The following is a 26,112-nucleotide window of genomic DNA, read 5'->3' as shown; positions in this document are numbered from 1 at the left end:
TGCCACTCAAGTTCGTGTAAATTTTAATCATGAACACTTCTTAAGCTCAAAATTTTCAGTAAAATTTCATCAGACGATATTTGATGCCAAACAAGAGATTGTAAAGTTTCTATTCTCTTGTTGATGCCTATTCTTTGTTCTTCCGTGTGGAGAAAATTCAATGGAGAGGATGTGCTGATAGGGAATTAGTTTTATTCTTCGGCAAATGTCCGGCTTTTTGTAGTGACTAATTACGTAATCAGCTGGTCGAGTGACGGCACTTTCCCGCCAAAATCAGCGTTCCATGGCGAAATCGGGGAGGACTGGTCACCATAATACTGATAATGGCAGACATGAGGGAGACTGACGATTCAAACATATGATCAGTTTGTTTTCACAGATTTCCAGGATGAGTGCTTCCCCGTATTTTACCTCAAAAAGAAAGACAAACACGCTCGGCGGCTAGAGAAGCAATCGCAGCTTTGTCAACGAACCAAAAGGAACCAAGAAGGCACATCAAAATCGAATACGAGAAGCGACATGAAGAAGACTCGTCTAGGGACGACAAGAAAACTGAAGATGTTGCAGCCAAAAAGCGTAAAAAAGACACATCCACGGAATAGACACAAGGTTCAACTTGGCAGCCCCTTAACTGGAGAGAGAAGCTTGCTAATATTCGTGAAATGAGAAAAACACGCGATGCCCCAGTTGATTCACAAGGATGCGAGAAGACAGCTGATGAGAGCCAGTAACCAGAGGTGAGAGGAGATGAAATTGGCGATCCAGTGGGGTGATGTAAGGGAAAAGTCGACACAGTGGTGTCCTCGGAGCCAACTATGCTTATTTATGAGAAGTAGAAACGTTTTGGGTAAAATTTCTGCACAGCCCCATACTGTTGTAAAACAAATCTGTTTTCCCAATGGCAATGTATTGTTTTTGTCATTGTTTTCTCTATCTAAGAACTAAATGCATAATGTAGAATGGGGCTGTGCAGAAATTTTACCACTTTTTGTTTGGTCAGTGTCAACACATTCATTTACCCCCAGCAATTGATTGCATCCCACTTTTCATTTGAGTTATAAGATAAATTATGACAAATAGTTCAACAGCTATATGTTTAACTCTTTACACCCCAACATTATAGTATGCATAGTCTCCATACAGTTCTCCTCTCATATCCTAAGGTAACGACAAGGAGAATTTGTATAACAATCAAGAGCTTCTTTGCTTGGTGATCATTTCCTTTTTTCTCGTGACCTTGATGTGTGATTCAAGGGTAATAGAGTAACGAGAAATTAGATGTTAGTCACTCTTAGGTGTCAAAGGGTTAAGGTGGGTGAGGATCAGTTTGCAGAGTATGGAGTGCATGCACAAGTTCCCTTTTAATAGTCAATTGCATGCTAAAATCACTGCATTGCATCAAGAACTGCAATACTCTGCAGCGTGGGAGGAGGTTGAGGTCTCCTCATAAGAACCTGGACAACTGGGCCAGTCTATTTTCAGAGATTTTGCCTTACTGATGTTTATAATTTGTCAAATTTTTTGTGATGATTTTGGTTTCTTTTTTCTTACTTGCAACAATAGAGGTCTTCATGTATGAGCTACTGGGATAAAAGTTGTAAGGATACACCCTCATCCTGGCAACCATTCTTACATTTCCCATTTAACCCTTTAAACCCCAAAGGATGAGTAACATCTATTTTCTCCCTACAATATCACTCCTGAATCGTACATTAAGGTCATGAGAATTAAGGAAATGGTCATCAGGAAAGAAACCTTTTGATTGGCAAACAAATTCTCCTTGTCAGCACCTTAGGAAATGTATAAAGAACAGTGTGGAGAATATGCATACTGATGTTAGGGTGTAAAGGGTTAAAGAGTAGCAAGTCAGAAATCTTACTTTGCATATAGGGTTGAAATTTCCCTTCTAATCAGAAGACAAAGTCTGCTGATTAAGCTTGCCACATCATCAGACTCAACTGAAGAGTTTGTTCGGAAGAAAGAGGGTGCTTACAAATATTAGTATAATTCTACCATTGTCCTATCACAGACATTAAAAACTAATTGACTATGCTGCTTATACTATCTGGAATTTACGAGGAGAATTTGTTTGACAATCAAGAGCTTCTAGAATTAGACATCATTTACTTTATTCTCATGATTTTAAGTATTTGATGCAAGGGTGAAACTGTCAGGAGAAATTAGAAGCCAGTCACTCTTAAGGGAAAGAGGGTTAAGACAGTCCAGTATCAATGGTTCATCTCTCATCACTTTTGCTGACAGTCTGAAATCAAGTACTTATCTCCCTCATGCTGTCAAGTCAAACAAAAGACCAAGTTACTTTTGCTGCAATGGAAAAGTTAAAGGCTTATGGATTAACAATAGAGAACATTCTCATAACATCAACAAGCAAAATTGGTGAACTTATCTACCCTGTTGGCTTCTGGATGGTGAGTAAATTTTTATGTTAGTGAGAAACTTGATTTTGACAGAATTAACCCACTAGGAAAAAGCAGCTTGTAAAATAGTCTGAAGGCCTTGTCTCCCCTTATTGAATAAAAGTTGTGAACATTTTTTTAAAACTTACTAGTAGGACTTTTTAGAGTAGCTACTGATAATAATTTTTTCATCATCAGTCGTGTTAAACAGGGTTCAGGGGGATCTGATATTAGCATGTTACTGAATCAAGGGGGCTATACCAAGTTGTTTTATTATTTTCATTTGTCACTTTTTCACTTACAAAGAGGGGTAGATTGGTTTATATATCCTCCATAGAACCCCCTGAGTCCCCTTCCTCCCTCCCCCTTGTTGCAAAAATGACTTGCAGAAGTCTAAAATTAAAAAAAGAAGCAACAAAAATGGTTCAAAATCTATGACACTGAACTCCATTTTTAACTTGTAACCCTTTAACTTCCAGAGGTGATCAATACAAAACTTCTCCTAATAATATCCTTACATTATTCAGCAAAAAAGTAATGAGAATATTCAAACTTATCAGGTAGAAATTGTTGTCTTGATCTAACAACAACTTCTTGTAACTAATTTACAAGGATATGTGTAGCAGCTAGAAGGGAGAATTAGCAATCAGATCTTGGGAGTTAAAGGGTTAAAATTATCCTACCAATGAGAACTACCCAGGTAAAAATATAAGGTGGGATCCCGCCAATCCCACCTGGGATCCCAGGTGTGTCCTGGGTGGGATCCCGCCTTTTTCAGTTGGGATCCCGGGTGGGATTATGGAACATCCCGCATGGGATCCCACCTGGGATTATGGAACATCCCGCATGGGATCCCACCTGGGATTATGGAATATCCCGCATGGGATCCCGGGTGGGATTATGGAACATACCGCATGGGATCCCACCTGGGATTATGGAACATCCCGCATGGGATCCCACATGGGATTATGGAACATCCCACATGGGATCCCACCTGGGATTATGGAACATCCTGCATGGGATCCCACCTGGGATTATGGAACATCCCCCCGCCAATTGAAGTTGAGATCCCGCCTTAAATTCCTAATAGCATCCCACCTGGGAAAGCACATCCCGGGCAGGATTAAACCTAGAATCCCACCAATCCCTCTTGGGATCCTGCCTCAAATTTCAGATAGTTTCCCACCTGGGAAATCATATCCCAGGCAGGATTGCATCTGGGATCCTGCCAATCCCAGTTTAGACCCTACATAAAATTACAGATAGCTTCCCACTTTCAGAAAAATCCTTTGAGGGATCCTGTTTATCACTGGAGACCACAGAGTTATAAAATGTACCAGATAGGATATCTTATCAATTCTTTTTGTAACCTAATCCATAAAATTAAGAGGATAAATATTTACTAGGTGAGCTATAGACCCCATCAATCCACTGAGGGTCCAAAACTTTCCAACTAGCTATAGAACATACTGACACCTCCAATGGGATCCCATTGTCTTACCAAGCTGTTGATCATAAATGATTCAAACAGTACATGAATACACAGACTATATGTGATAAAGATCTCATAATTTATTTGCAATGAACCAGCATGTGTTTGATATGTTTCATTAACAAATTTCTTAACCGAACATTGTTAAATAATAACAGCACAACTCAGCATATTACTTTTTCTTCATCATTTAAGCAGACCATCTACAGTGTAATAAGGCTCCACGTTTAAAAAAATTGGCTGATGTGTATTAAATAATAGAAGAAAGACAAAACCTCAATAATTCATGTTATCAAAATTTTGACAAAGGTACTGATTGAAAGTCTGCTCTCTCTTCAGTCGAATTGTTCAAAGCAAAGCAAGGTCAGAATGTTCCCAAATGTGACTAGTAAAAGTAATCTTGAAACCTTACTCAAGTGTAAGCTTAAGAAACTGCAGCATGCAAGTGACCAATTCGATTCTCAGAATTATTTGAGTTTCAGTTGCGCTGAGCGTTAGGTAAGCTTAATCCAAGCCGTTATTTCTATTCTTTGATAAGATTTTGATCACGTAACGAATATGGCAATTTGTACTCACCACAAACTTCTAAAAATCCTAGCTTTAAATGGCCACTCGATCGTTGTTTGAACCAGTCGGTATGTCAACTGTTAATTGTCCCTTCTTTTAATTCCACGGCGCCAACGACTTTCTTTTCATTTAAAACACTCACGCTGTTCTCGTTTTCCCATTGAACCACAATAACTCATCTTTAGAAGTGTTATATTACGCAAAACAATTGAGAAAAGAAACAACTTCAAGCAAGAGCGGTTAACCGATGAAAAGTACATTCAAAGATGAGCGCCAAATGGAGTTTTCTTTGTTTCCGATCACGGGCATGATCACGTGGACCTTTTAGCAAAGAGAATCCGCTGGCTTGACCCATTGCAGTCTAAAGAGAAGCGCGCAACATTATTCTGTCTCTTCTGACCGGTTCTCCTCTCTTAGATGGTGGATACCTTGGATTCATGTTTTGATGATGACATAAATAATGATGTGAATTCACTCTATGTAGAAATAATCGACAAGAATCAAACAAGAATGCACGATTTGTGGCCGAAAGTTTTCGAGGAAAGAAAGACTCGAAACCCACTTGAGTTATGTTCACGGCTAAGGTGAGAAACAACACAAGCCAATCACATTAGGAAGTATAAGAGATACCTAAATGATCCCAGTGTACCAGTAACCAAATCAACAAGGCTTGACCACAACAAGCGTTCAGCAACACGTTCCAACACAGCTAGCCATCTCGATTCCTCAGTCGGTCTTTCCACTGAACTAGCAGTGGTGCCAACAGAGTCAAGTGCGTCTCATAACGGAGAAAACATTTGCACGAGAGACAAGCAACTACATGCGATTACAGAGGTGCATTGGAATTCTCGTCTGCAAATGGTTTTGCACAGTCCGAAGCGTTCCCGAGTTTGGAAATGGGTGGAGAGGACGAAGATACAAGGTTGTCATTTTATACTACAAATAAAATTTTATACCAGACCTACAAGGTATAGAAAAATTTTGTTGATCGCTGACTCAGAGAAGAACAACAAGTAAACTTTAGAGCTGTTATTATTGAACTGTGACTTGTACTTTTCATTTGTATGTAAAGAAGGAATTGTATTTTGCACCAAAAATATAAAGAAGTAATATTTTTTAGGAGGTCCAGTGATTGGGACATTTAAGAAATTAAGTAATGAAAAGAAACTCGGTTTGTACTTCTCACTACTAACAAGGCTTGTTTTAAAAATATTTTCAGATCAGAGTTTCAAATAAAGCAAATTGAAGAAGTCATTTAAAAGGTGTATTTTCTCGAAGGGAACAGTGACGACCTCTGTCTTGTCCGCACGCCAAATATTTGCGGAGTGTGTGGATGATCCATAAGTATTGGAACTCTCACAAAAATGTTTTGTAAGAATAAAAACAGCAAAACAATATTTTCGCTATTCCCACCTGGGATCCTGGGTGGGATTGCCGGGATCCCGCCTATATCCCGCCTGACATTTTACCTGGGTATGGCTTGGTACAATATAGAGTATTTCCCAGGGTACTTATTATAATTATGCTTTGATTGTAGAAAAAAGCTGAGTACATCAAGAATGCCACTAAAATTTGTGCTGAGAATTACAATGGAGACATTCCACCAACAGTAGAAGAGCTGGTCAAACTTCCAGGTGTGGGCCCAAAAATGGCGCATATTACCATGAACGTGGCTTGGGGACAAGTGACTGGAATTGGAGTTGATACTCATGTTCATAGAATTTCTAACAGACTGATGGGTAAAAAAACCGACTAAACTGCTGGAAGAAACTAGAATTGCTGTAGAAAGCTGGCTTCCAAGGTAAAAGTGACTTTGAATGATACCAAGTTATGCAAATTCTCTTCACCAGGTGTTTTGCTCCTTCCCTGCCAAAGCCTTTTCACTTACTGCCGCATTTTAGAGACCCAGATATTGTGCAAGGTCCAAACAAATTTTACAAATATTATGAAATAAACAGGCTTTTGGTCCTTCTTGACTTTTAAGGACTGTAATGGAAAAAGGAAATTTTTAAGGACTTTGAGACCTATTCTCAAGGTTCTCTAGATGCATAGCAAACCTTGACTATCATATGCTGTTTACCAATAACCAACAATTAAATAATTAGAGTGTATGGTTTCAGAGACCTAATTAGTGAATTCTGTTTCTGTTTTCTCAGAGAGGAGTGGGATGAACTGAATGTATTGTTGGTTGGATTTGGTCAACAGACATGTGTTCCTGTAAGTCCAATGTGCAAGTTCTGTCTTAACTCCAAGATCTGTCCTGAAGGTCGAGGAAGGAGCAGAGGAAAAGCTGAGGAGGAAACTAAGAAAAAACTTTCACCCAAAAAGGATAGAAAGGACACTTAGGGGGAATTGAGTTTTACTTTAACTGAGGCTGTCCTTGTCTTTATCCTTGGGCCACGTTGTTCAAAGCTGGGTTCAGGTAACCTCCTGTTTAGTGTGAAATCTGATATCAGATCTTAACCTTTTAACTTCCACAGGTGATTCACATGTAACTTCTCCCTACAATATCCATGCACTATCCAGCAAACAGGTAATGAGAATATTCATTTGTATCAGATAGAAGTTGTTATCTTGATCTAATTCTCGCAACAAATTTACGAGGAACTGTTAAGCAGGTAGAAGAGGAAATTAATAATCAGATCTTGGGAGTTATAGGGTTAAAGCTATAGAAGAAAACTCATTAAAATTTGTTTTGTCTACGATTTGATGATTGGATGCCTTTTAAAAAATAAAGAAAACTATCCAAAAAAGGCTTTTTAACAAAGCAGTAAGGAAACCTGGATTAAAATTTTACCCTGGGTTAGCACTAATCAGCCTTCCAACAACTGAGCCCAGGTTAGCATTGGTCCTCAAACCATGTCTCAAGACTGGTTCCAACTGTGTAAAATAAATGTACAGGTTCATGATACAATGTATAAAAGGCGAGATGGAAGCAAAATCAAAGACTGTGAGACCTAGGTAACAAGGTGCTTTTTTTATGAAAGATTTTTTATAAGTGGTACCTCTTCCTTAAAGGGAGAGATCTGCCATTGAATTTGAGTTAGAAATTAGTTTATACTTTAAACGGTGGATGGCAATGAAGGCGCGCTCTGATTGGCTACTCAAACTCCTTTCATCCTTTGCTATTCGCCTTGCAAAGCTATTCACAATTATCTATAAGACCCCAACAGCCTGCCCAACAGGGTGTACCGCCGAGTTCAGGGCAACATCCCCCAGTATCTTCAGCAACAGAGACCCCCCTCCGAAACCAAATGTCTCCATATAGCGGTGGCTCCAAGCGGTATCGTTTTGTCGTGGTACATGGCTCTTGAGAAGAGACACGCGCCTATAATTAACTAGCAACTGTTTGCCCGGAGAACCTTCACCAGTGGAAGAAGATTGGAGTCGTCAAGGCGTTGACGCTTCCTATGGCTTGCATTCTAACTCAGTTATCACCCGGCAATAAGTGCCACTTCTTGGTACGCGCTACTGATGTTAATGGACGACAGGGTGAGTGCAGTGAGGCCTGCACTATTACTCTCAAATAAATCATTTTGGCAATACGAGAAACTGTCTTGTACAGCTCTTTATCGGCACTAATAGTACTTACGTATAAGAAACTTAGTGTGGAGTCTTCAAGTTAGATTTATACCCCAAGAATACAACGGCAATCAATGATAGACAATCTGTACAGTACTGATCTTGGAGTATTTGTGAATCGAAATTTAATATATGTCTTCTTCGCCGTGGTTATACGCCACTGAAGCCAGACGTATTTACATCTTTTTACTTTTGAAGGAAAGAATCGCGATCTCAGATGCGTGAAATTTGTTTTATTACGTCAAGGATATGAATTAATCGATTTTCTACAGCATTGATAGTTACTGATTTCTAGATTTCGTTTGCTTTTAGAAATGGGAGATTTTAAGAATGTGTTGCCGACTTTTTTTTTTCGTTTTTTTGTTTTTTTTGTCGTCGTATAATCCTAATCCCTAGGCTGAATGTGAAATCGCGATGTCAACCTGTTTCCCAGTCCTCTCCAGCATGAACCTTGAGGGAAAACAGATAGAACCCTGGAGAAGAGGCCCTCTCCCCTTCCTTTTTTTTTTTTTTTTTTTTTTTTTTCAAGTCATAGAAAGCTCCCCCGAACTTCGTTTGAGTTGAGTGAAATCTTTCAGTTCTTCCATTCGTGAACATCTAACTTGCAATACTTTCTTTTTTTGTCTAATTTTTTTTTTGCTCGACAATACGTTGAAGGGAGGAGATCAGGTTCGCGGAGGATTTAGCAGCCAAAATATTCCGACGCCCCTTAAAAACAATTCAGAAAGCATTACTTTTATTTTGCCTTTCTCTAACGACTGTGGTAACTAAGTCTGTAAAGAGACATATTGGCCTCTTTTACGGATAGTTTTAACAGTCCTTCAGGAAATGTGCTTTTTGTATGTACATACTTCCAGCATCGATGGCAACAATTGGCGTCGAACTTGTTACATATTCGTATGCTATGAAATTACTATGATATAACGAAATGCTTAAAAGTTCAGGGAAGTTGCCAAGGCTTTATTTTACAATCACTTTTTTTTTATTTTTATTTTCAAGAAAGTAAAAGCCCTTTTCACTAACACGGCTATAAAACCCGACCATTTGTAAATAACAGTTTTTGAAACCTGTGGTTGGCCTGTTACTTCAAGGTTTGCTTTTGATCGCTTCACTTTGTTTTGGTCTCTTGGTATCTTGAAAAAGGATTAGACATGATGGTCTGTTTATAATGTGTGACATCTGTTCGTGGGGTGCTAATGGAACATCACTATTGGAAGGAAAGGTTTCACATTTCACTTCAAGTTGAAGAAAACGATTTCATGTCGGTATTTAAAACCTAGTGCTAGACTAAATTATGTGTCAATGCATTATTATGCTAATAATATATCAATGGATTTCAGTCACCTTCGCAGCTGTTTTTGGTCGTAACGCCACGCAGCACCGGGCGTTACATGACAACTTGAGTTTCCATTGCAAATTCTATGAAGGCTACATTAGTTAGTGCCCAGATCTCTTCGTCAAGTTCCTTGAATCCCTGAAGGTGACGTATGGTGACTACAGCAGTTTTGTTCAGTTATGCCTTACTTTCATCTCAGAGAGATTTAGGTCAGGGTTATTAGCCCAAGGATGCCAGAATGGACCACCCTTTGCATTAAGATTAACCTCGCCACATTGGTTTGCCCACCATGCACCAGTACGAAAACACTTTCCAGGGGAGTTGTCATTATCTTGGTCTGGTGTGCCGAATTTCATACCTCGGATGTTCAATTTAGGATCTGTATTTCCATAAAACCCATTTCCGATGTTTCCTTCGTACGAACTCATATCGCATCGATACTTTTCTGTTTCGTCAGCTACCCGAAACCCACCATATTTGGCATATCCCTTTCGGCCGTTGGTTCGGTGCAGATCTATTCGAAGAATGCTGTCGGAAGAGGCGATTCGGTGCAAGTTGTCGTTTCCAAGCCAGAATTCTTTGGACAAGTCGCCAAAGCCTACTCGATACTCTACCCACGTTCGTTTAAAGGTTTGCTCGTATGGACGGGAACGTCTTTGAACCACAGTCCACCCACCTCCATCTGTGGTTTGGTCACAGTACACGTTTATGACCCCTTGACCATCTGGGTTGATTTTATAAATGCCATTGTGATTTGCTCCCAGGGTTTTCAGCTGCTGACAGCTTCTCACTGTACGTGGAACAAAGGAAACATAATATGAGACTTGTTGCTGAAAGGAAATTATCGCAAATTTAAGTGTTCTTCTCTTCTATTTAGTCACGAGTTACCCACCTCCGCTGTGCTTTTCGCAATACACTCCTTTATAATCCTGTCGACATTCACACGTGAACATCCGGGGATTCCAACACGCGTCAACACATGTTCCACCATTTTGACATAAAGCCGAGGTGCAAACAGGTCTATTTCCTCCCTGGGAGAAAATGGGAAGAATGGTTAAACGTACTTTCATCCTTGTATAAGGCGAAACTTACCATGACAATACCTTATTAGGTTGAAATATATTCTCGTTCTTAGAGCTAACGTTTCTCTTTCAAAATGAGTATAGAAGTTTGATATTTTCAAAGTTTTGTGTAGGAATGAATCTTTCCCTCTCCTGTTTTCCTTCAAATTTCGTTTCCGGTGTATATCGAGCAACGATTTTGTCTCTATTTGAGCAAATTATATTTACCCAGGATTTCCTTCTAGAAAATAGGCATTTTATGACATCAATTGTGTCAATAACAAAATTCTCGAGAATGAGTGGTTCTTTTATCAGTAAAACAGCTCTTATTTGCGGCTTGATTGGCTGTTCCATGTCCAAATTGTTTGATTTCACCTGTCCAATTATAAGCACTTAACAAATGTTAGCCAGTCAAAATGGAAAAAAATATCTGAAGTGCATTAAGCATTCGATATTTCTAACAACGTTTAGACTTCCGACTTGAACTTTTGCTATATGAATCAATTTATGTGCGCATGTTTAAATTAAAGTTTTCATTCCTGCTCGTAATTTCAAATCATTCTCCCGATTGCTGCCTGAATTGTACTCTCGCCCACTGAGTTCCACCACATTTCAACTTACTGTGTTTCGGGCTAGAAATGAAGTTCTTACAAACGCTGCTCTGTGTAAATGTTCAGTTTTTGGCAGCCATACCGTTCTCTGAGATAAAGGCATTTATTTGACCTCTCGATATGATTTTGACACCACCTTGCTCAGAAGATGGAATTTGAAAAACTGAAGACCTCAAAGGTTCCTGCGCTTGGTAGGTTGAGCAGTAATGATTAAGTTTCTAACTGATCTGTAAATTTCTATGACTCACCATCTGTGTCGTTGGCTCGTAGTAAGTGATGCCTTTTCTTAAAACAAAGTCATTTGGGGCTGTCGCTTTTGATTGGTCACTTAATTCACATGTTTTCCCTGAGTTTGCATAATTAAACGATCGACAGCGTGCATCCCGTAGGCATTCCCACGTACAGTCTATCGGGCACGTGACAGTGTGCGTAGCAATCACGTGATTAACCAGAGCGTAGGCTAAAACAGATGCAAACATATCGTCATATATGAGAGTTTTCTTCAAGATATATCTTACATAAAACAAAAAGAGAGCATGACGAGCTTTGCTCACCAAAAGAATTTATGCAAATGAGGCTGAGGCGGATCTGAGATCCGCCTGGCAATTATTAACTGTAAGAGAAGAACTGACTTCGCGCCCACAGAACGACCAAGGTGTTGCGAATGAATTTTCAGTAATTACTTTTTTGGCACTTTTCGGCGTCCAAATTGCATGGCGAGAGTAACCCAAAACCTTAAAGCAGACCCTTCTTGTCACAATACGAATGTTTTCCAGATAGGGACACGCGTTAATGTCAGCTCAACTCGCGTGATTGCATTTTTCAAGGTTAAACCCTCGCGTGGATCTAACAACTCAAGTTTACTTTAAAGCGCACAATTTAAGCCAAAGTAATTTTATAATTTAACTCCATGATCGAAATTTTGTTTACAAAGGATAATAATGGATCGACATCGACTTAGAGCGTCAGCTTCACTCGCGGGGAGTCAACCATTTTCTCTTGCCCCTTGCGCAACATAGAATGCAAATTTGCTGACCCACTCTATTGATACACACAACTCGACAGTCATTAAGAGTTGAAAAAGATTAAGTTTTTTACCAAAACCATGTATTTCCGATTTTTAAACGCTAACAAAAATGTAGTAATGGAGTAATGGTATATCCACTCCGGAAAATAATACCGCAAACAACAGCAAGCCCTAACCGCGATGAGAACACTCATGGATCACACAGCGCAACAGAAGTCATTTTGTTTGTTTGTTTGGTTTTTTCCGATAATATTGGCCTGTAAAGAAATATGTAATGGAGTTTTTTTGTACCCTCCGCCGGCACCATATAATTGGCTAAATGCTAGGGAAGTAATATACTTTAAAGAGATCATTAAAGGAATAAAATCTTTAAAAAATTTTTCCTGCTGGGGTTTCCTGGCGCGCCACTGCGAACACAGCGAACCTCATGTATAAGGCTGCGAGAAAATAAACAAAGACAAGTAGAAAAAGTTCTTTACTCACAAATCTCTTTTACAATCTATGACCGATTTTACATCTCGTGTCTGAAGCAAGAGTTGGAAATGGAAATGCAATTTAATACGTTACGAGAAGAGGTATTTCGGAAGAGAAGAGGTAATTACTCGTTGGTAATTTTATTCCTAAATTCGTTATTTATTTTTAATTGAAAAATCACGGGATTTGAGGACAGACACCACCAAGGCAAACACAACATCGACGTAAAAATTACCAGTCAACGGAACGTGCACTTATGATCTGTAATTAAGTTAAGGTTGGTTGGTCATCTAAACAGGAAAACTATCTTTTTCTATTAAAACAAACATTGCTTTTTCATCACGGCTTTTCGCGGTTAACGTTCAAATAAATCTGCAAAGGAAAAAAAATCAAGACAAGTAAATTTAATTATGTCGCAATTCAAAATTAGTTTGTCATAAGATGAAAACGCACAGTCTAAAATGAAACAACTCCCAAAGAGAGACAGAACCAAATTAAAAAAAAGAAAGATTTTGCCTTCAGATAACAAAAGTCCAAATAGGACTGACTACCCAAGAGAGACAGAACCAGGTGAAAAAAAAGGGAAAGGTTCTGCCTTCAGATAACAACAGGCCAAATAGGACTGACTACCCAAGAGAGACAGAACCAGGTAAAAAAAAAAGGGAAAGGTTCTGCCTTCAGATAACAACGGCCCAAACAGGACTGACTACCCAAGTGAGACAGAACCAGGTGAAAAAAGGGAAAGGTTCTGCCTTCAGATAACAACAGCCCAAACAGGACTGACTACCCAAGAGAGACAGAGCCAGGTAAAAAAAAAGGGAAAGGTTCTGCCTTCAGATAACAACAGCCCAAATAGGACTGACTACCCAAGAGAGACAGAACCAGGTAAAAAAAAAAGGGAAAGGTTCTGCCTTCAGATAACAACAGCCCAAACAGGACTGACTACCCAAGAGAGACAGAGCCAGGTGAAAAAAAGGGAAAGGTTCTGCCTTCAGATAACAACAGCCCAAACAGGACTGACTACCCAAGAGAGACAGAACCAGGTGAAAAAAAGGGAAAGGTTCTGCCTTCAGATAACAACAGCCCAAATAGGACTGACTACCCAAGAGAGACAGAGCCAGGTGAAAAAAAGGGAAAGGTTCTGCCTTCAGATAACAACAGCCCAAATAGGACTGACTACCCAAGAGAGACAGAACCAGGTGAAAAAAAGGGAAAGGTTCTGCCTTCAGATAACAACAGCCCAAACAGGACTGACTACCCAAGAGGGACAGAACCAGGTGAAAAAAAGGGAAAGGTTCTGCCTTCAGATAACAACAGCCCAAACAGGACTGACTACCCAAGAGAGACAGAACCAGGTGAAAAAAAAAGGAAAGGTTCTGCCTTCAGATAACAACAGCTCACATACGAATGACGAAACCGGGAAAAAAATTAAAAAATGAAGGTTCTTCCCTCACGGAGATAAGTCTGATTACATGAGAGAGTGGGTACGAAAAAACAAATGAACGAGAGTATCTTCAGGATTCTGCTTTCGAAACTGCGAAATAGTACAGTACGATTAGTAAGAAAACACACTAACCTGCCAAGAGCGCGTCATCTTATAGGGAAGGAATATTTGAGCTGTGATGTCAGGGTTCATTCCATAATTAGTTCATCTTGCTCATGTTAGGTTTCAACAGTTTGATAATACACCATGTGATTTTAAGCATCTGTCACCTAACTATCACAGAAATAATTCCTTCTCTTGCTTCGAAAGCACAGAAGTAAAGGTAAACCTTGCTTTGCTGATTAAATGGTTTGGGCATCATCATTTTCCGCTCAAAGGTTATTAAGCAGCGAGATTTATCGCGCGTCATCATATAGCTCTAGACAGAAATTATCAGGCATACAACCTTATCTAAAAGCCAAATTGGACAGGCCAGCGAGTAGAATTTCTTCCTCGCGAAGTTTTACACAGTTAAGACCTTACCTTAAGGAAAGAACGATGGCCCCTTTTCGTAGATACCGCCGAATATACTCGTGCCTTCGCACAGAATTTTCGCGGGATAAGTTCCCGCGCTTACCTGATGATTGGGACTTACTAAAATGATATTTTATACTGAAAGAGCTCCTCAGTATGGACGCCAGAAAAGTATTATCAAAATATCTACCCAATCGTTTCAAGTGTTAAATGATACTCTTGCATCTCCAGAACATACTGCAGTCGAAATCTCTCTCGAAAACAAGGTCCTTACCGAGCGGCTCACCGGCTTCCATGTTGACTTAGGGTCAAAGGTCTGATCAGAGTGAAATATAAGTTGGCTAACACAATTTAATTTTGGTATTGTCGTGACAGAACAGATAATCGCTCTTTGCGTCACAAACCAATAAATCTGTAGATCACGAACAAAACATGCTGGGTACAATAACTGTTACTTGATAGTCATGTCACGCACTACAACCAGGCTATCCTCAAATGTTATGACACACTACGGCTTAGCTAAGCCGTTCTTGTCGCTGAATCATTCTACAATTATGAAAATTGCCATTCACGCCATGAATGCGTAGTTATCTCCAAAGAGAAAATTGTGCAAAAGAGTCCTAAATTTACGTAGCACTCCTAACGCGCAAGCCGCGCGGATCCTCGCGCCTGTTTACATTTTAATTGTTAACTTCAATTAATTTCACGCTCGAAGCCAAACACCTCGCTTTCACTTGCTAATTGAGCCCTCTCGCTTTACTTTGACAAGCCTATGGATCATTTTACGCATCCCTGGTGAGAATTCTTTTCTTGAGCAAAGCTCGTCATGTCAAGAGGACATAGACGACTTGATGAAAATCGTAAAATTTATAAGATATTAGGAACACTTTGATTGATCAAAAGCCTATCGTTTATTGTACTAGTAAACGCAAGGCTCCATTTTTAAAAGCTAGAAAGCGCACTTTCTATCATTTTCTTTAGGCGTCAGTGCACTTGGAACGTTGGTAATCATGCACCCTCGGGTCGTGATTTACAACATTTCCCTGTGTTCTCCTAACATCCCGTGTGAGTTTTTGCGTCTGAAAACCGACAGGAAGTGAAAATATTGCTTACAGATTAACATATTTTTACATGGAATTATTTTTCTCATGTTTCGAAAATTACTCAGTCCAAGTTTTCCTAAATTTCCGGCCAGTTCTATCTTAGGCTGTTCGCAACTCTTCGATACACAACAAGGGAATACACAAGCTTTCAAAGTTGTTGGTTCTTAATTCTGGAAACCCCTATAATTAAGAGTCCCTCTCATCAGACGATTTTATGCTCCGATCACAGCGAATTCGATCACGGGTCCTCCTATTCATCCTCATCATCCTTGTTGGCCATGGTTTACTCTAGTTTGATCGTGGCTGGAACACGTTAACTTGAAATAGTTCCGTTCGAAGGTGAATAAAATTCCATCATTACTAAAAGTGACCATACAAGTGAAAAGAGTTCATCTCTGAGATTTTCGAGCGAAGTTAACTTTACTCCATTATAGCTACAAGCGAAGCGATACCAGAGAGGAATGCACGACACGAAAAGCCGATTTTGACAGCTTGAAACTAACTCGCGTTAAGAGAAAAATAACTGAATGCTTTGTTAGTTGAAGTGCTTCGACTCGCGACTCGGTATTTATGTGTTTTTCGCTAAAATACGAAACTGAATTTGCTTGTGTTGTAACTGATGAATTAAAGTCAGCGCATTACGATTACATTACCTTCAACCCCACTATTTAAATAGTCTCAACAAATCTTCTCGGTTCACATTGGATCTGCGTCAAGTTTTTTATTCTTTGTGTAGTCTAAGATTTATTTTTGCCATTATTTACGGTGCGCATATTAAGTGTTTGAGTCAAGCTTTACCTTTTTCAGGATGTTCAGATCTTCTTAAACAAGATAACCGACCAGGGTTCGACGTTCCTGTTAGACTTTGAGCTGAGGGAGTTGCAAACTTCCAGCACAGGAGAAACTGAGAATGGAAGAGTAAAGTGAGCTGCTGCATTGTTTTCAAGTTACTTCCACTCGGCTTTTGCATTAGTTCACGATCAAGATAAAGTCGTGATAAGGAAGCTTTGACCTCAATTAGTCGCTAGTGCGTCGACTTGAAAATGAATTATTTTCGAGTGAAAATAACTCTCATCCATAGTTTGTTTATGTATTAGGTTCTAGAAACTTAGCAGGAGACTGGCGAATAACATTAATTATTAAAAGCTCGATCAACTTTAAAATTTGACACACTTATTGAGGATTCTCTTCTATTTCTATTGAAGAAAGATTAAACGGTTTAAGGGGGGAAAAAGTGAGCAATTTTTTCTGAGGAAGATATTGATAACATTTCACGACATTGGTTCACTGACTGAACCAGTTCGTGCGCTAATTGTAGCATTCTTTTTCTTTTAAATTGCCATGGAATTAATTAATTTAACAGTTTTCTAGGTTTTTTGTTTCAGGAGTCTCACGAATAACATTCATTATTTAAAGCTCGATCAATTTCGAAATTTAACATATTTATTAAGGATTCTCTTTCATTTCTATTGAAGAACGATTGAACAGTATAAGGAAGGAAAATAAGTGAGAATTATTTTCTGAGGAAGACATTGATAACATTTCACGACATTGGTTCACTGACTGAACCAGTTCTTGCGGTAATTATAGCATTTTTTTCTTTTCAATTGCCATGGAATTAACTAACTTAACAGTTTCAGTAGTCTAGAATTTAAAACTAGATAATAGTAGAATGTCTAGAATTTAAAACTAGGTAAAGATAGAATTTAAAACCAGACAAAATTAAATAAAAACTGATTGCACCCATATTGAAAAAGAGAGACAAAACATGAAGGGTTTGCCCTGTCTGATCTTTATTGTGGGTTTAGTTTGCAGCTGTATTAACGGCCCTTGAACTCCCAAGATCTGATTGGTAATTCTCCCCTCTAGCTGCTACACATTTCCTTGTAAATAAGTCACGAGAATTTGGTGTAAACTCAAGACTATTAACTTCTACCCCATGAGTTTGAGTATTGTCATTACATGTTGGCTGGATAATGCGTGAATGTTACAGGGAGAAGTTACATGTTAGTTACTTATAGGAGTTAATGGGTAAAGCATATTGATGTCATATGCGCGTTATGTAACCTCTTATCAATCTCTGAAGAGTTTAAGTCCTGACCTTACTTTGTCTACTTTTAGGAATAACACTTTAGCAATCAGGTAAACATCATTCAAAACGAAAGCTTAGCGTACAAATTTTCCAAAGAAAAACTTCATATAAATAAAATTCCGCTTTTATTAAAATTTAAAGAAATAGCGTGAGACAGCTCTCATCTACATGAATTATTAAGTACTTACCAGGCGAGATGTACGAATAAATTTGAAGTCCCGATGCGAAAAAGTACTGACCTGCAATGTAAGAATTGTAGAGACTGTATGGGGTATTTATTTTAACCTTTAGACATAAATGTGCGAAGGCGCTAAAGAACGCACGTAACGTGAATTCAATTCTACTTTAAATTAACATCAAAGCAAGCCAACAGGGGGACAAAACATGAAGGTCCTTGCGAAACTTCGTTATTGCACGTCTAGTTCCCAGCTCTATTAAGCATACTGAGGTTAAAAGTTAGTTGACCTAACTTTTAGGTAAACTAAAAGTAACCTCTTATCAATCTCTGAAGAGTTTAAGTCCTGACCTTACTTCAGGAATAACACTTAAGCGATCAGGTAAACATCGTTCAAAACGCAAGCTTAGCGTACAAATTTTCAAAAGAAAATCTACATATGAATAAAATTATGCTTTTATTTAAATTTGAGTCAGCTCTCGTCTACATAGATTATTAAGAACTTACCAGGCGAGATATACGTATAAATTTTGCCCTAATGCGATCAAACGGTGCAGACCCGCAGCGTAAGAATTGTTGAGACTGTTTGGGGTATTTATTTTAACCTTAACCTTGAGCTTTGTGCTTCTTCCTGCTTGGATTCAGGAATAACATTACTACGATCGGGCAAATATCGTAACAATACTGACCCGCAACGTACGAATTGCATAGTCTGTAAGGGGTATATTCTGTATATACATAAATACGCCAACGCGCTTAAGAACGCTCAACCTCAATTTGAATCCTTGTAAAAAAAAACCACTGATTGCTTCCAAACTGCAAGAAAACTCCAAATCCTGAGCTTGGTGCTTTGTTCTGTTCGTTCAAGAATAACATAAACATCCCAACGATCAGCTAAACATCGCTTCATTCGCAAGCTTAGCGTAAAAAAACTTTTAAAAGAAAAAACTTACAAATGAGTACAAAATGTGCTTTTATATTAAATTTTGAAGAAATAAGGTGTGACAGCTCTCTACATAAATTATTTAGTATTTACCGGGTGAGACATATGTGCAAATGCCTTGTTCTAAAACGGAAGAAAACAACACCTGACTTTTGAACTCCATAATAACTTATTTACAGCGAGACGGACAAAGACCTTTGGAGTTAACACTGGGGAAGAGAAAAGACAAATCAAAACGGAATAGAAGATTGATGGAAAAATTTATGTCTCGTGTAGTTAGCCTTTTCTTCAGTCACTATTTAACTGAATCGGACGAACATGTAGAAACTAAGGTTTAAAACAGCGCAATCTTCTTGTCAATTATCATTAAATCATGATCTAAGGAGGACTCCCTTCCAATCTCATTCATTTCATCTGAAACCGCCCCATCTAAAGGCAAGTGACATGGGTTTTCTGTTAAAACCATTGATTTAGTTTGTTGTTTTAATATGGTAAAATTTTGATGTTTCATTATTCTCGTGTTTGCCACTCAAGTTCGTGTAAATTTCAATCATGAACACTTCTTAAGCTCAAAATTTACAGTAAAATTTCATCAGATGATATTTGATGCCAAACAAGAGATTGTAAAGTTTCTATTCTCTTGTTCATGCCTATTCTTTGCTCTTTTGGGTTCAGTGTGTAGAAAATTCAATGGAGAGGATGTGCTGATAGGGAATTAGTTTTATTCTTCGGCAAATCTCCGGCTTTTATGTGGTGACTAATTACGTAATCAGCTGGTCGAGTGACATCACTTTTCCGCCAAAATTAGCGTTCCATGGCGAGAACGGGGAGGACTGTTCACAATAGAACTGGTAGAGGCAGATGCAGGGGAGACTGACGATTCAAACATATGATCAGTTCGTTTTCACCGATTTCCAGGATGAGTGCTTCCCCGTATTTCACCTCAAAAGGGAGACAAACACGCTCGGCGGCTAGAGAAGCAATCGCAGCTTTGTCAACGAACCAAAAGGAACCAAGAAGGCACATCAAAATCGAATACGAGAAGCGACATGAAGAGGACTCGTCCAGGGACGACAAGAAAACTGAAGATGTTGCGGCCAAAAAGTGTAAAAAAGACACGTCCACGGCACAAACACAAGGTTCAACTTGGCAGCCTCTTAACTGGAGAGAGTAGCTGGCTAATATTCGTGAAATGAGAAAAACACGCGATGCCCCAGTTGATTCACAAGGATGCGAGAAGACAGCTGATGAGAGCCAGTCACCAGAGGTGAGAGGAGATAAAATTGGCAGTCCAGTGGGGTGGGGTAAGGGAAGATCCGACACAGTGGTCTCCTTGGAGACAACTGAGCTGATTTATGAGAGGTAGAAACGTTTTGGGTAAAATTTCTGCACAGCCCCACACTGTTGTAAAACAAATCTGTATTCCTAATGGCAATGTATTGTTTGTGTCATTGTTTTCTCTATCTAAGAACTGAATGCATGATGTAGAATGGGGCTGTGTAGAAATTTTACCACTTTTTGCTTGGTCAGTGTCAACACATTCATTTACCCCCAGCAATTGATTGCATCCCACTTTTCATTTGAGTTATAAGATAAATTATGACAAATAGTTCAACAGCTATATGTTTAACTCTTTACACCCCAACATTATAGTATGCATAGTCTCCATACTGTTTTCCCCACATATCCTAAGGTAATGACAATGAGAATTTGTGTACCAATCAGGAGCTTCTTTGCTTGGTGATCATTTCCTTTTTTCTCAAGGGTTCAAGGGTTATAGAGTAATGAGAAATTAGATGTTAGTCACTCTTAAGGGTTAAGGTGGGTGAGGATCAGTTTGCAGTTTTTCTTATTTAACCCTTTAAACCCAAAGGATGAGTAACATCTCATTTCTCCCTACAATATCATACATTAAGGTCATGAGAATTAAGGAAATGGTCATCAGGAAAGAAACCTTTTTATTGGCAAACAAATTCTCCTTGTCAGCACCTTAGGAAATGTATAAAGAACAGTGTGGAGAATATGCATACTGATGTTAGGGTGTAAAGGGTTAAAGAGTAGCCAGTCAGAAATCTTACTTTGCATATCGGGTTGAAATTTCCCTTCTAATCAGAAAACAAAATCTGCTGATTAAGCTTACCACATTATTAGACTCAACTGAAGAGTTTGTTCAGAAGAAAGAGGGTGCTTACAAATATTAGTATAATTCTACCATTGTCCTATCACAAACAGTGAAAACTAATTGACTATGCTGCTTATACTATCTGAAATTTACGAGGAGAATTTGTTTGATAATCAGGAGCTTCTAGAATTGGACATCATTTCCTTAATTCTCAGGATTCTAAATATTTGATGCAAGGGTGAAACTGTTAGGAGAAATTAGAAGCCAGTCACTCTTAGGGGAAAGAGGGTTAAGACAGTCCAGTATCAATGGTTCATCTTTCCTCACTTTTGCTGACAGTCTGATATCAAGTACTTATCTCCCTCATGCTGTCAAGTCAAACAAAAGACCAAGTTACTTTTGCTGCAATGGAAAAATTCAAGGCTTATGGGTTAACAAAAGAGAACATTTTTACAACATCAACAAGCAAAATTGGCTGGCGTAAAGGCTAAAAAAGCTGACATTTCGAGCATTAGCCCTTCATCAGAGCAATTGGAGGAATTGTGGGTTGTGTGTGGGTTTATAAGCAGAAAGTGGAACTACACTATTGTTCCGTCACCATATTCTCACCAGTAGCATAGCTCCACTTTCTGCAAACTTCCAGGTGTGGGCCCAAAAATGGTGCATATTACCATGAATGTGGCTTGGGGACAAGTGACTGGAACTGGAGTTGATACTCATGTTCATAGAATTTCTAACAGACCAGGATGGGTCAAAAAACGTACTTAACTACCAGAGGAAACTAGAATTGCTGTAGAAAGCTGGTGAAAAGTGATTTTGAATGATACCAAGTTACACAAATTCTCTTCACCAGGTGTTTTGCTCCTTCCTTGTCAAAGCCTTTTCACTTACTGCCACATTTTAGAGACCCAGCTATTGTGCAAGTTCCAAACAACTTTTACAAATATTCTGAAATGAACTGGCTTTTGTTCCTTCCTGACTTTCAAGGAGCAGAATGCAAAAAGGAAAACTTTAAGGACTTTCAGACCTAGGTTCAAGATTCTCTAGATGCATAGCAAACCTTGACTATCATATGCTGTTTACGCATAACCCACAGTTAAATAATTAGAGTGTATGGTTTCAGAGACTAAATTAGTGAATTCTTTTTCTGTTTTGCGGAGAGGAGTGGGATGAACTGAATGTATTGTTGGTTGGATTTGGTCAACAGACATGTCTTCCTGTAAGTCCAATGTGCAAGTTCTGTCCTAACTCCAAGATCTGTCCTGAAGGTCGAAGAAGGAGCAGAGGAAAAGCTGAGGAGGAAACTAAGAAGAAACTTTCACCCAGAAAGGATGGAAGGGACACTAATACTTAAGAGAAAATCAAGTTTTACTTTAACTTAGGCTGTCCTTCTCTTTAGCCTTGGGCTACGTTGTGTAAAGCTGGGTTAAGGTAGCTTCATGGTTAGTGTGAAATCTGATATCAGATCTTAACTCCCAAAAGTGATTCATATAACTTTTCCTAACAATATCCGTGCACTATCCAGCAAGCAGGTAATGAGAAGATAGAATAAAGAAAATGATCCAAAAAAGGCTTTTTAACAAAGCAGTTAGGAAACCTGGATTAAAATTTAACCCTGGGTTAGCACTAATCAGCCTTCCAACCACTGAGCCCAGGTTAGCATTGGTCCTCAAACCATGTCTCAAGACTGGTTCCAATTGTGTAAAATAATGTACAGTTTCGTGATACAATGGATAAAAGGCGAGATGGAAGCAAAATCACAGACTGTGAGACCTAGGTAACAAGGTGCTTTTTTTGTGAAAGATTTTTTATAAGTGGCACCCCTTCCTTAAAGGGAGAAATCTGCCGTTGAATTTGATTCAGAAATTAGTTTATACTTAAACGGTGGATGGCAATGAAGGCGCGCTCTGATTGGCTACTCAAACTCCTTTTATCCTTTGCTATTAGCCTTGAAAAGCTATTCACAATTATCTATAAGACCCAAACAGCCTACCCAACAGGGTCTACCGCCAGGTTCAGGGCAACATTCCCCTGTATCTTCAGCAACAGAGACTAAAGACCCCCCTCCGAAACCTAATGTCTCCATAACGGTTGCTCCAAGCGGTATCGTTTTGTCGTGGTATATGGCTCTTGAGGAGAGACGCGCCTATAATGAACTATCAACTGTTTGCGCTTCAGGACGGCGGCACAACGGAGAACCTTCACCAGTGGAAGAAGATTGGAGTCGTCAAGGCGTTGACGCTTCCTATGGCTTGCACTCTGACTCAGTTATCACCCGGCAACCACTTCTTGATACGTGCTACCGATGTTAATGGACGACAGGGTGAGTGCAGTGAGGCCTGCACTATTACTCTCAAATAAATCATTTTGGCAATAAGAGAAACTGTCTTGTACAGCTCTTTATCGGCACTATTGGTACTTACGTATAAGAAACTTATAAGTGTGGAGTCTTCAAGTTAGATTTATACCCCAAGAATACAACGGCAATCAATGATAGACAATCTGTACAGTACTGAAAAACCAGACCATTTGTAAATAACTATTGATCAACCCTTTTGATGTGTTATTTTCAACAATAGGGGATCATTATAAGATGGTGTGGGTGTTGGGATTTTAAACTCGATCGCTGAAATCCTTAGGCTGAATGTGAAATCGCGATATCAACCTGTTTCCCAGTCCTCTCCAGCATGAACCTTGAGGGAAATGAGATAGAACCCTGGAGAGGAGGCCCTCTCCCCTTCCTTTTTTTTTTTTAAGTCATAGAAAGCTCCCCCGAACTTCGTTTGAGTTGAGTGAAATCTTTCAGTTCTTCCATTCGTGAACATCTAACTTACAATACTTTCTTTTTTTGTCTAACTTTTTTTTTGCTCGACAATACGTTGAAGGGAGGAGATCAGGTTCGCGGAGGATTTAGCAGCCAAAATATTCCGACGCCCCTCAGAACAATTCAGAAAGCATTACTTTTATTTTGTCTTTCTCTAAGGACTGTGGTAACAAGGTCTGTAAAGAAACATATTGGCCTCTTTTACGGATAGTTTTAACAGTCCTTCAGGAAATGTGCTTTTTGTATGTACATACATCCAGCATCGATGGCAACAATTGGCGTCGCACTTGTTACATATTCGTGGGCTATTAAATTACTATGATATAAAGACATGCTTAGAAATTCAGGGAAGTTGCGAAGGCTTTATTTTACAAACACTTTTTTATGATTTTTATTTTCAAGAAAGTAAAAGCCTTTTTCACTAACACAGCTATAAAACCAGACCATTTGTAAATAACAGTTTTTGAAACATGTGGTTGGCCTGTGACTTCAAGGTTTGCTTTTAATCGCTTCACTTTGTTTTGGTCTCTTGGTGCCTTGAAACAGGATTAGACATAATGGTCTGTTTATAATGTGTGACATCTGTTCGTGGGGTGCTAATGAAATATCACCATGGGAAGAAAAGGTTTCACATTCCATTTCAAGTTGAAGAAAGTGATTTCATGTCGATATTTAAAACCTAGTGCAAGACTAAATTATGTGTCAATGTATGCTATGCTATTATGCTAATAATATATCAATGGATTTCAGTCACCTTCACAGCTGTTTTTGGTTGTAACGCCACGCAGCACCGGGCGTTACATGACAACTTGAGTTTCCATTGCAAATTCTATGAAGGCTACATTGGTTAGTGCCCAGATCTCTTCGTCGAGTTCCTTGCATCCTTGAAGGTGAACTATGGTGACTATAGCAGTTTTGTTCAGTTATGCCTTACTTTCATCTCAGAGAATTTTAGGTTAGGCTGAGAAGTCCAAGGACCCCAGTGCGGACCATACTTTGCATTGAGATTAACCTCGCCACATTGGTTTGCCCACCATGCACCATTAGGAAAACACTTGTCAGGGTGGTTGTCATTATCTTGGTCTGGTGTGCCAAATTTCATCCCTCGGATGTTCAATTTAGGATCTGTATTTCCATAAAACCCATTTCCGATGTTTCCTTCGTACGAAGTCATGTGGCATCGATACTTTTCTGTTTCGTTAGCTACCCGAAACCAACCATATTTGGCATATCCCTTTTGGCCGTTGGTTCGGTGCAGATCTATTCGAAGAATGCTGTTGGAAGAGGCGATTCGGTGCAAGTTGTCGTTTCCAAGCCAGAATTCTTTGGACAAGTCGCCAAAGCCTACTCGATACTCTACCCACGTTCGTCTAAAGCTTTGCTCGTATGGACGGGAACGTCTCTGAACCACAGTCCACCCACCTCCATCTGTGGTTTGGTCACAGTACACGTTTATGACCCCTTGACCATCTGGGTTGATTTTATAAATGCCATTCTGATTCGCTCCAAGGGTTTTCAGCTGCTGACAGCTTCTCACTGTACGGGGAACAAAGGAAACATAATATGAGACTTGTTGCTGAAAGAAAATTATCGCAAATTTAAGTGTTCTTCTCTTCTATTTAGTCACGAGTTACCCACCTCCGCTGTACTTTTCGCAATACACTCCTTTATAATCCTGTCGACATTCACACGTGAACATCCGGGGATTCCAACACGCGTCAACACATGTTCCACCATTTTGACATAAAACCGAGGTGCAAACAGGTCTATTTCTTCCCTGGGAGAAAATGGGAAGAATGGTTAAACGTACTTTCATCCTTTTATAAGGCGAAACTTAAGACAATACCTCATTAGGTTGAAATACATTCTCGTTCTTAGAGCTAACGTTTCTCTTTGATGGTGGTCTGTACTCTTAATTCAAAATGAGTATAGACGTTTGATATTTCCAAAGTTTTGAGTAGGAATTCATTTTTTCCTCTCCTGTTTTCCTTCAAATAAAATTTCGTTTTCGGTGTATATTGACCCAACAATTTTGTCTCTATTTGAGCGAACTATATTTACCCGGGATTTCCTTTTAGAAAATGGGCATTTAATCACAGCAATTGTGTCAATAATAAAATGCTCGAGTATGAGTGGTTCTTTTATCAATAAAACAGCTCTTATTTGCGGTTTGATTGACTGTTTCATGTCCAAATTGTTTGATTTCACTTGTCCAATTATTAGTACTCAGCAAATGTTAGCCAGTCAAAATGGAAAAAAATTTCTGAAGTGCATTGAGCATTGGATATTTCGTACAATATTCAGACTTACGAGTTGAACTTTTGCTATA

The 26,112-nt window shown here is 39.1% G+C and overlaps 2 protein-coding genes, 1 long non-coding RNA gene and 2 pseudogenes across 4 annotated transcripts; 2 read left to right on the top strand and 3 right to left on the bottom strand.

Moving 5' to 3' along the window:
• The first annotated feature begins 1,648 nt into the window (after positions 1–1,648).
• Positions 1,649–7,388, top strand: LOC149038581 (endonuclease III-like protein 1; annotated as a pseudogene). The gene is made up of 3 exons (XR_016180439.1): positions 1,649–2,429; positions 6,014–6,277; positions 6,633–7,388. The product of XR_016180439.1 is annotated as an endonuclease III-like protein 1 (transcript).
• A 1,389-nt stretch (positions 7,389–8,777) lies between these two features.
• On the bottom strand, positions 8,778–11,545 carry LOC149038580 (fibrinogen-like protein A). Its single transcript, XM_089184155.1, has 3 exons — positions 11,315–11,545; positions 10,287–10,425; positions 8,778–10,184 (listed from the first exon to the last, which is right to left on the bottom strand). Exons 1-3 carry the CDS (start codon positions 11,543–11,545, stop codon positions 9,568–9,570), a joined length of 987 nt encoding a protein of 328 aa, XP_089040281.1. The 3' UTR covers positions 8,778–9,567.
• Positions 11,546–12,705: 1,160 nt separating this feature from the next.
• Positions 12,706–15,353, bottom strand: LOC149038579 (uncharacterized). Its single transcript, XR_016180440.1, has 2 exons — positions 14,144–15,353; positions 12,706–12,939 (listed from the first exon to the last, which is right to left on the bottom strand). It is a non-coding gene; the product is annotated as an uncharacterized LOC149038579 (long non-coding RNA).
• Positions 15,354–19,733: 4,380 nt separating this feature from the next.
• Positions 19,734–22,313, top strand: LOC113666106 (endonuclease III-like protein 1; annotated as a pseudogene).
• A 1,029-nt stretch (positions 22,314–23,342) lies between these two features.
• Positions 23,343–25,520, bottom strand: LOC149038578 (angiopoietin-related protein 7-like). Its single transcript, XM_089184126.1, has 2 exons — positions 25,418–25,520; positions 23,343–25,319 (listed from the first exon to the last, which is right to left on the bottom strand). Exons 1-2 carry the CDS (start codon positions 25,518–25,520, stop codon positions 24,703–24,705), a joined length of 720 nt encoding a protein of 239 aa, XP_089040252.1. The 3' UTR covers positions 23,343–24,702.
• Positions 25,521–26,112: the final 592 nt, after the last annotated feature.

The sequence above is a fragment of the Pocillopora damicornis genome, chromosome 10 (genome assembly GCF_964200805.1).
Source record: "Pocillopora damicornis chromosome 10, jaPocDami1.2, whole genome shotgun sequence".
In the NCBI taxonomy this organism is placed as follows: Eukaryota; Metazoa; Cnidaria; class Anthozoa; order Scleractinia; family Pocilloporidae; genus Pocillopora; species Pocillopora damicornis.
The sequence above is the reverse complement of the archived record's forward strand: the minus strand, read 5'-3'. Positions and strand labels throughout refer to the sequence as shown.

What these genes read in the sequence shown, in the direction of transcription:
- LOC149038580 (XM_089184155.1), bottom strand. Translation starts at nt 11,545, where the DNA reads ATGTTTGCATCTGTTTTAGCCTACGCTCTGGTTAATCACGTGATTGCT. An exon ending in ACGAGCCAACGACACAGATG is followed by an intron (nt 10,426 to 11,314) that starts GTGAGTCATAGA and finishes ATTTTCTCCCAG; the next exon opens with GGAGGAAATAGACCTGTTTG. An exon ending in TTGCGAAAAGCACAGCGGAG is followed by an intron (nt 10,185 to 10,286) that starts GTGGGTAACTCG and finishes TTCCACGTACAG; the next exon opens with TGAGAAGCTGTCAGCAGCTG.
- LOC149038578 (XM_089184126.1), bottom strand. Translation starts at nt 25,520, where the DNA reads ATGGTGGAACATGTGTTGACGCGTGTTGGAATCCCCGGATGTTCACGT. An exon ending in GAAAAGTACAGCGGAGGTGG is followed by an intron (nt 25,320 to 25,417) that starts GTAACTCGTGAC and finishes TTCCCCGTACAG; the next exon opens with TGAGAAGCTGTCAGCAGCTG.